Genomic DNA, 10304 nt, shown 5'->3' with positions numbered 1-10304 from the left:
ACCGCCTTCCTAACCTGCAATCTCCTTCCTGACCTCTCCGCCCCCACCCCAGTCTGACCTATCACCCTCACCTTGACCTCTTTCCACCTATCACATTTCCAACGCCCCTCCCCCAAGTCCCTCCTCCCTACCTTTTATCTTAGCCTGCTGGACAAACTTTCCTCATTCCTGAAGAAGAGCTTATGCCCGAAATGTCGATTCTCCTGTTCCCTGGATGCTGCCTGACCTGCTGCGCTTTTCCAGCAATACATTTTCAGCTCTGATCTCCAGCATCTGCAGTCCTCACTTTCTCCTTTTTGTCATCTACAAAATTCCATGCAAGCACTGCCACAAACATTACGTAGGACAAACAGGAAGAAAGTTAGCCGCCAGGATACACGAACACCAGCTAGCCACAAAAAGATATGACCCTCTCTCCCTCGTAGCCCTACACACGGATGAAAAAAACCCACCATTTTGACTGGGACAACACATCTATCCTGGGACAGGCTAAGCAAAGACATACCAGAGAATTCCTAGAGGCCTGGCACTCCAACCACAACGCCATAAACAAAGACATAGATCTAGATGCCATCAATCAACCCCTCAGAAAACGATCAGGAAATGACATCACCACAAACCTGAGGAACCCCATCCAACAGAAAGATATAAATAGAAAGCAGGAGACAACAGCTTCGCTTCACTTGGAGGTCGCCACTGATGATGTTACCTAGCCAGGTAATGAAACGTCTGGATATCAGACCTACAGCTCAGCGAGCAAACGTACACCCTAAACTCCCTAGGACCTTACCATGAAGTATATAAGTCCTGCTAGGATTTGCTTTCCCAAACTGTAGCGCCTTGCATTTATCTGAATTAAACTCCATCTGCTACTTCTCAGTCCATTGGCTCATCTAGTCAAGATTCCGGTTGTAATCTGAGGTAATCCTCTTTGCTGTGCACTACACCTCCAATTTTGGTGTCATCTGCAAACTTACTAACTGTACCTGTTATGCTCGCATCCAAATCATTTATGTAAGTGACAAAAAGTAGAGGACCCAGCACCGATCCTTGTGTCACTCCACTGGTCACAGGCCTCCAATCTGAAAAACAACACTCCACCACCCCCTCTGTCTTCTACCTTTGAGCCAGTTCTGTATCCAAATGTCTAGTTCTCCCTGTATTCCATGAGATCTGACCTTGCTAATCAGTCTCCCATGGGGAACCTTGTCGAAAGCTTTACTGAAGTCCATATAGATCACATCTACTGCTCTGCCCTCATCAATCCTCTTTGTTACTTCTTCAAAAAACTCAATCAAGTTTGTGAGACATGATTTCCCATGCACAAAGCCATGTTGGCTATCCCGAATCAGTCCTTGCCTTTCCAAATACATGTACATCCTGTCCCTCAGGATTCCCTCCAACAACTTGCCCACCACCGAGATCAGGCTCACCGGTCTGTAGTTCCCTGGCTTGTCCTTACTGCCCTTCTTAAACAGTGGCAGTACATTTGCCAACCTCCAGTGTTCCAGCATCTCACCTGTGACGATCGATGATACAAATATCTCAGCAAGAGACCCAACAATCACTTCTCTAGCTTCCCACAGTTCTAGGCACAACTGATCAGGTCCTGGGGATTTATCCACCTTTACCCGTTTCAAGACATCCAGCACATCCTCCTCTGTAATCTGGACAGTTTGCAAGATGTCACCATCTATTTCCCTACAGTCTATATCGTCCATATCCTTTTCCACAGTAAATACTGATGCAAAATATTCGTTTAGTATCTCCCCCATTTTCTGCTGCTCCACACAAAGGTTACCCTTGCTGATCTTTGAGGGGCCCTATTCTCTCCCTTAGTTACCCTTTTGTCCTTAACTTATTTATAAAAACTTTTTGGATTCTCCTTAATTTTATTTGCCAAAGCTATCTCATGTCCCCTTTTTGCCCTCCTGATTTCCCTCTTAAGTATACTCCTGCTGCCTTTATACTCTTCTAAGAATTCACTCGATCTATCCTGTCTATACTTGATATATGCTTCCTTCTTTTTCTTAACCAAACCCTCAATTTCTTTAGTCATCCAGCATTCCCTATACCTACCAGCCTTTCCTTTCACCCTGACAGGAATATACTCTTTCTGGATTCTCATTATCTCATTTCTGAAGGTTTAACCTTTTCCAGCCGTCCCTTTACCTGCGAACATCTGCCTCCAATCAGCTTTCGAAAGTTCTTGCCTCCTACCGTCAAAATTGGCCTTTCTCCACTCTGCCGCTGTGATATCATATTCACTCTTTTCTCAAGTCAGATGTTCACCCTGAGCCAAGATCATCATCTCCTCCAGACCAAAGGCATATATCCTTCAGCAGGTGCAGGCTAGCCTTGTACAAATTTGGTTCCTTTGCTGAGATGTGTATCCATTCAGCAGAGTTTAGGTTTTCATTTTAGCAACAGCAGCACAAAGTCTGCCTGCATCATATTGAATGGACTGAGCTTTATTCCACAATAGAATCTTTGCACCAGTTTGGAGCCTTATCCAATTAGTTCCATCATATCTTAATATATATTAATATATAGAAATTATAAACCATTATGAACCAGTGTTATTTTTCACCACCTTATGAACTATTTAAAAACTTTAAACATTAAGCTTTTCAAGCTATTATCAGCAAGACATTATGCAAACTTACTTTGTTAATGCGCTTTTTTCCTGTCTTTCTCTTTCTCTTCGCTGCCGTTCTTTCTGTTTTTTTATTCTTCCTTCCCATAAGTTTCTTACAGATGATAAATCAAAAACAACAACAACAGGAGCCATCTTGGCTGTTGATTAATAGTTTACTGCTGTTTTCTTTAGCTGTTGGTTAATAGTTTACTGTTAGAAAAAGAATAAACCACAAACAACTTGAAATTGTAATTTAGAACTTGAGCTCATCTCAAAACTAATTTTTGGCTGTCAGTTACGTTAGATCCAGAAATATAGATTCAGATTTTACAATAATAACAATGGTGAAACTAATAACTTTTGAATCTTTACTCATTGAAAAAAGGTAGGAACTCCTGAAGTCTACATAGGTGCAATTGGATATGGGAATTCAGAAATTGTTGTCAGTGATTCTAAACTTCTTCAGAAGACATGGTATTGAAAACGATGCATCTGCAAATGCAAATCAAATAGATATTACTGAAGTCTTAATAATTTCCCTTTTTATATTCTTTTTAAAAAAAATTCAAGAACACTGTTAATAAAATGTACCAGGATTTTTATGACAATAACTATTCTTGAAGTATGTCTCTGGTCCTGGAAAACTAATGCATATTTGCGTAATGTCAATCTTTTCTATTATGATTAAAAAACATCCATTTTTATAAAGTGATAAAAATTAGCATTTTAAAATTTGCTTACCAAAGTTCAGCTTCGAATATGTCAGTCTCCCAATCTATCTTTCAGTCTCTGTAAAATAATATAAAATGAAGGATAATCAGTGATTTTATTTTCTGATTGCTGACCTCGAAAATCATTCAGTGCGATTGGCTGTTTGTCCTGCTTGATTGCTTTTGCTGCTGGGAGTCTGGTGGTCTTCTTGTCTTGTGGCCATATTCAAATGAACCTTCAAGAAAGTTTAATCCATGCACAGATATTTGGAATTTTTTGTTGGTAGCTTTCTTTGAAGTCAGTGGTAAGAACCAATACTTCAGCAATCACATCAAAATTGGAACAAAAAGTCTTGATGTTTCTACTTGGGAATTTCTTATTTATACATTGATATTTTCAATATAAAAGTCCACCAATGTTGAATTACTCTCCAATCAGAATTTAACTGAAGTTATGATAGCACAGTGCACAATGAGTCCCAACTGGTTTCATTTAGAGTCATAGAGATATACAACATGCAAACAGACTCTTCAGTTCAACCTGTTAATGCCAACCAGATATCCTAAATTAATCTAGTTCCATTTGTTAGCATTTGACCCATATACCTCTCAACCCTTCCTATTCACAGACCCATCCAGATGCCTTTTAAATGCTGTTATTGTACCAGCTTCCACACCACTTCCTTGGACAGCTTATTCCATATATGCACCACTCTCTGTGTGAAAAAGTTGCCCATAGATCCCTTTTAAATCTTTCTTTAAACTCCTCTTAAACTTTCTTTTCCTCTCACCTTAAACCCTCTAGTTTTGGACTCCCCTATCCTGGGAAAAAGAACCTATCTATGCCCCCCATGATTTTATAAATTTCTGTAGGGTCACACTCCATGGTAAATAGCCCCAGCCAGATTAGATTACTTACAGTGTGGAAACAAGCCCTTTGGCCCAACAAGTCCACACTGACCCTCTGAAGAACAACCCACCCATACCCATTCCCCTACATTTATCCCTTCACCTAACACTACAGGCAATTTAGCATGGCCAATTCACCTAACCTGCACATTCTTTGGACCGAGGGAGGAAACCGGAGCACCCAGAGGAAACTTCACACAGACAGTTGCCTGAGGTGGGAATTGAACCCAGGTCTCTGGTGCTGTGAGGCAGCAGTGCTAACCACTGTGCCACCGTGCCACCCAGTGAGCCCACCGTGAGCCAATTCAGCCTCTTCTGATAGCTCAAATCCTCCAACCTTGGCAAAATGCTTGTAAATCTTTTCTGAACACTTCCAAGTTTCACAATATCCTTCCTATACCATGGAGACTAGAATTGCACACAGTATTGCAGTGGCCTAACTAATGACCGTAATGGCTGTATATGACCTCCCAACTCCTGTACTCAACACACTGACCAATAAAGTCAAGATTAGAGTGGTGCTGGAAAAGCACAGCAGGTCAGGCAGCTGATTCCCATTCCTGATGAAGGGCTTTTGCCCGAAACAACGAGTTTTCCTGCTCCTCGGATGCTGCATGACCTGATGTGCTTTTCGAGCACCACTCTAATTTTGACTCTAATCTCCAGCATGTGCAGTACCCACCTCTGCCAAACTGACCAATAAAGGCAAGCATACTAAACACCTTCTTTACCATGCTGTCTACCTGGGACTCCACTTTCAAGGAACTATGAAACTGCACCCCAAGGTCTCTTTGTTCAGCAACACTCCCCAGGACTTTACCATTAAGTGTATAAGTCTTGCCCTGATTTGCCTTTCTAAAATTTAGCACCTCACATCTATCTAAATTAAACTCCATCTGCCACTCCTTGCCCATTGGCCCATTGGATCAAGGTCCTGTTGTACTGATTAGATTCAGATTAGATTCCCTGCAGTATGTAAACAGGTCCTTCTGCCCAACAAGTCCACACTGACCCTTTACCCCTGACTAACAACCTAACACTATGGGCAATTTAGCATTGCCAATTCACCTACTTTGAGATAACCATCTTCACTGCCCATGACATCACCAATTTTGGTGTCATCTGCAAACTTACTAACCACGCCTCCTAAATGACTTCCAAATCATTTATATAAATGACTAGAAGTAGTAGATCCAGCACCGATCTCTACGGTGCATCTCTAGTCACCAGCCTCCATTCCAAAAAACAACTATCCTTCTATCTCCTACCTTCAAATCAATTTTGTATCCAAATGGCTAGCTCTCCCTAGATTCCATGTAATCTAATCTTGCTAAACTGTCAGCCATGAGGAACTTTGTCACATGTTTTGCTGAAGTCTACATTGATAACACCCATCATTCTGCCTTCATTAATCCTCTTTACAAAAAAATTCAATCAAGTTTACAAAGAACAAAATTACAGCACAGGAACAGGCCCTTTTTGCCCTCCAATTCTGCGCCAATCCAGATCTTCTATCTAAACCTGTCACCTATTTGCTTAGGATTTGTATCCCTCTGCTCCCTACCCATTCATGTATCTGTCTAGATGTCGGTTAAATGACATTATCATGCCCAACTCTACCACCTCCACTGGCAATGCATTCCAGGCATCCACGACCCTCTGCGTAAAGAACTTTCCATGCATATCTCCCCTAAACTTTTCCCCTCTCACCTTGAACTCATGACTCCTAGTAACTGAGTTCTCCACTCTGGGAAAAAGCTTCTTGCTATCCACCCTGTCCATACCTCATGATTTTGTAGACCTCAATCAGGTCCCCTCTCAACCTCTGTATTCCTAATGAAAATAATCCTAATCTACTGAACCTCTCTTCATAGCTAGCACCCTCCATACCAGTAAACATCCTGGTGAACCTCCTCTGAACCCTCTCCAAAGTATCCACATCCTTGTGGTAATGTGGTGACCAGAACTGTTCGCAGTATTCCAAATGTGGCCAAATCAAACCCCTACACAACTGTAAACATGACCTGCCAACATTTGTACTCAATATCCTGTCTGATGAAAGAAAGCATGCAGTATGCCTTCTTGACCACTCTATCAAACTGCGTTGCCACCTTCAGGGTACAATGGATCTAAATACCCAGATCTCTCTCTACATCAATTTTCCACAGGACTTTTCCATTTACCGCAGAGTTCGCTCCTGAATTGAATCTTTCAAAATGCATCACCTCGCATTGGCCCTGATTGAACTCCATCTGCCATTTCTCTGCACAATGCTCCAATCTATCTATATTCTGCTGCATTCTCTGACAGTCCCCTTCACTATCTGCTACTCCACCAATCTTAGTGTCATCTGCAAACTTACTAATCAGACCACCCATACCTTCCCTCAGATCATTTATGTGTATCACAAACAACAGTGATCCCAACACAGATCCCTGTAGAACACCACTGGCCACAGTTCTCCATTTTTGAGAAACTCTCTTCCATTACTACTCTCTGCTTCCTGCTGCCTAGCCAGTTTTCTATCCATCTAGCTAGTACAGCCTGGACCCCATGCGACTTCACTTTCTCCATCAGCCTACCATGGAGAACTGTATCAAACGCCTTACTAAAGTCTATGTATATGATATCTACAGCTCTTCCCTCATCAATCAACTTTGTTACTTCCTCAAAGAATTCTATTCAGTTGCTAAGATGTGACTTTCCCTGCACAAAACCACACTGCCTATCACTGACAAGCCCATTTTCTTCCAAATGTAAGTAGAGCCTATCCCTCAGTATCTTCTCCAGCAGCATTCCAACTACTCATTCCTACCGATGTCAGGCTCATCGGTCTATAATTACCTGGAATATTCCTGCTATCCTTCATAAACAAGGGGATTACATTAGCAATTCTCCAGTTCACCAGCACTTCACCCGTGTTCAAGGATACTGCAAAGATATCTGTTTAGGCCCCAGCTATTTCCTCTCTCGCTTCCTTAAGTAACCTGGGATAGATCCCGTCCGGACCTGGGGACTTGTTCACCTTAATGCCTTTTAGAATACTCAAACCTTTTAAGCGACTCTTGGATAGGCACATCAAAGTTAGTACAATGAAGGGGATGTAGATTAGTCTGATCTTAGAGTAGGATAAAAGGTCAGCACAATGTCGATGGCCGAAGGGCCTGTACTGTTCCGTACTGTTCCATGTTCTATGTTCTGTTCTGTTAGTGAGACATGATTTTCCATACGCAAAGCCATACTGAGTATCCCTGATCAGTTCTGACCTTTCTAAATACATGTAATTCCTGTCCCTCAGTATCAGCTCCAATAACTTGGCCACCACTGACATCAGGTCTATAGTTCCTTAGCTTTTCCTTACCATCATTCTTAGATAATGGCACCACATTTGCCACCCTCCAGTCTTAGCATCTCACCCATGGCTATTGACAATAAAACTATCTCTGCAAGGGACCCAGGCAATCACTTCCCTAACTTTCCACACTGTTTTAAGATACACCTGATCTTGTCCGGGGATTTATCCACCTCTATGCATTTTAAGACATCCAACACCTCCTCTTCTGTAATGTGGACACTTTTCACGATATCACTACAGAAGAACCTCAATTATCAGAATATCAATTATCCGAATATCGGATTATCGGAAGGAGATCTCGGGGTGCCAATAGAAACAAAGATGTGTTTCCAACACTGATCATGTCTTTTGTTCACAATGATTAAAAGTGAACTCGGGGCATTACTGAAATGCTGCCAAGAACAGTCCTGGACATCAATGGGAGCCCAGGTAGCGTCTCCAAATGACTAACCTCCCGCGCTCTCTCTCTCTCTCCCCACACTTTCCCTGGAGTTCTACACAGGCATGTACCCTAAACCCCCCTTCCCCAGATAATCTCTCCAACATTGCCCTGTGCAGGGCAAAGGTGGAACCTGTCAAAAAGTTGCAGTAAAAAGTTGTGTGTGAGAGTGTGTGTGTGTGTCTGTGTGTGTGTGTGTGTCTGTGTGTGTGTGTGAAACCGGAGCACCTTGAAGAAACCCAAGCAGACACGCGAGGGGTGGTGGTGGGGGTGGGGGGTGGGGGGGGGAGTGGAAGCCCACTGGATGCGGTGTTGGACGGGGTTGGGATGAGGGGTGGCAGGAGGAGGACGGTGTAGGATGAGGTTGGGGGGTGGGGGGAGGAAGGGGGTAGTGTTGGACGGGTTTGGGGGGTAGGTGGGGGGCGGTGTTGGACGGGGTTGGGTCAGGGGGTGGTTGGGGGACAGTGTGCTGCTGTCTAGTCTCCTGAATAGGAAGTGGACTTAACAGAAAACTCCGAGCCCCAGAGGAAAGGCATTGAACCAATTAACCGAATAATCAATTTTCTGAACGAAATAGTGCCCACCCATCTCGTTCGGATAATCAAAGTTCCTCTATATTTATTTCTCCAAGTTCTCTTGTTTCCATTTCCTTCTCCACAAAAAATACTGACACAATATACTTATTTAGTATCTCTCCAATCTCGTGTGGTTCCACACATAGACAGTCGTGTTGATCATTAAGGGGGCCTATTCTCTCCCTAGTTACACTTTTGCTTTGTTGGAGCAAATTTTTGCATTTGCTGGAATCTGTACTGAAAACAAAAAGTGCTGGAGATCACAATGGATCAGGCAGCATCCATGGAGAGAGAACAAGCTAACATTATGAGTCCAGATGAGTGTTCATCAGAGCTGATGTGAAGTGTGGAGGGGCAGCATTTATGCAAAAGTGGGTGTGGGAGGTGGGATGCTGAGGGAGAAAGGGTGTTGATAATTCAGATTAAGTGATTGGATTGTGGGAATGGCAGAACGATGGTATGTTTAACTGCCAGACTAGAACGAAAAGACAATCCCCTTAGTGTGGGGGGAATTATTTGTAGAATCTCTTTGAATTCTCCTTAATGCTATTTGCTATGCTTTCTCGAGGAATTCACTGAATTCCAGCTGTCTATATTCATCATATTCCTCCTTTTTCTTGACCAGCGCCTCAATTTCCCGCGTCATCCAGCATTCCCTACACCTACATGCAACAAGTTTGAGAGCTAGCTGAAGCTCAGGCTCTTTACACTGCTGCAGGTTCAAATTAGTATGAAGCAGAAATCATTGGATCAAAGGTAAGTTGTAATATAAAATTTCATAAGATAATCATCAAACACTGAATTTCAATATAGGAATTGGAGTCGCATGGTGTGGTTTAAGGGTGCATGGGACCAGCAGCATGTCGGGAACCTGTTTATCATGTATGGGGCTTTTCTGTGACACTAATTTATTCAAGATATAAGAATAACAGTTGAGTTTCCCAAGCAATATCAGAGGCAATCATTTTCTTCTGTAAAAGGAAGGATCTTTGGATAAAGGGATATTAGCAGGTGTCAGAATTGTTGAACTGCATATTGATTCCTGAGGTTATAATCAATATAGGGATGGAAAATACAACTAGGATTTAAGGCTGTATACCCCCCAAACCTTCACCAAACACCCATATTTCTACATTTCTCTTGAATCAAATATCATTGTTAGGGCTCTACCAAACCTGTGGAGGTCCTGTTGTGTGATCTGAGGGATTGAGTTGAAGTGATGCATCCCGCGGAGGAACAGTCCAATTTCTCAAACCTAGAAGTGAATGAGGAATAGAAATGTGAGCTCCCTTGAATATGAATAAAGGGACCCAAGGGAGCAGAAAATGAGAATAACAATTATGTTCAGATGGTCAACTCCATACTATAGTAAAACTTGAAATCAGAGCTTTTGACCCATACCAGAAGCATTACCTACTGAGCTACACAACCTCTTTTGGAAGTTCATGTATTGCACATGATTGACATTACCTTCACTAAGGGGAGAAAGTGAGGGCTGCAGATGCTGGAGATCAGAGCTGAAAATGTGTTGCTGGAAAAGCGCAGCAGGTCAGGCAGCATCCAAGGAACAGGAGAATCGACGTTTCGGGCATAAGCCCTTCTTCAGGAATGAGGAAAGTGTGTCCAGCAGGCTAAGATAAAAGGTAGGGAGGAGGGACTTGGGGGAGGGACGTTGGAA

At 42.7% G+C, this 10304-nt stretch overlaps 1 protein-coding gene across 4 annotated transcripts in view; it reads right to left on the bottom strand.

Moving 5' to 3' along the window:
• The window catches only part of LOC122561658 (leucine-rich repeat-containing protein 2-like), an 85192-nt gene that overhangs the window by 57979 nt on the left and 16909 nt on the right, over positions 1-10304 (bottom strand). The window contains exons 2-4 of one of the 4 annotated variants that reach the window (XM_043713639.1): positions 9802-9881; positions 3380-3427; positions 2667-2848 (exon numbers count right to left, since the gene is read on the bottom strand). In XM_043713639.1, coding sequence (XP_043569574.1) covers positions 2667-2791 — 125 coding nt within the window. In that variant the 5' untranslated portion in view covers positions 2792-2848; positions 3380-3427; positions 9802-9881. The remainder of the gene's footprint in view (positions 1-2666; positions 2849-3379; positions 3428-9801; positions 9882-10304) is intronic. The other 3 variants (XM_043713621.1, XM_043713628.1, XM_043713612.1) reach the window with 3 other exon arrangements.

The sequence above is a fragment of the Chiloscyllium plagiosum genome, chromosome 2 (assembly GCF_004010195.1).
Source record: "Chiloscyllium plagiosum isolate BGI_BamShark_2017 chromosome 2, ASM401019v2, whole genome shotgun sequence".
NCBI classification, from domain to species: domain Eukaryota; kingdom Metazoa; phylum Chordata; class Chondrichthyes; order Orectolobiformes; family Hemiscylliidae; genus Chiloscyllium; species Chiloscyllium plagiosum.
Note: the sequence above shows the minus strand (reverse complement) of the source record. Positions and strands in the feature narration are given on the sequence as shown.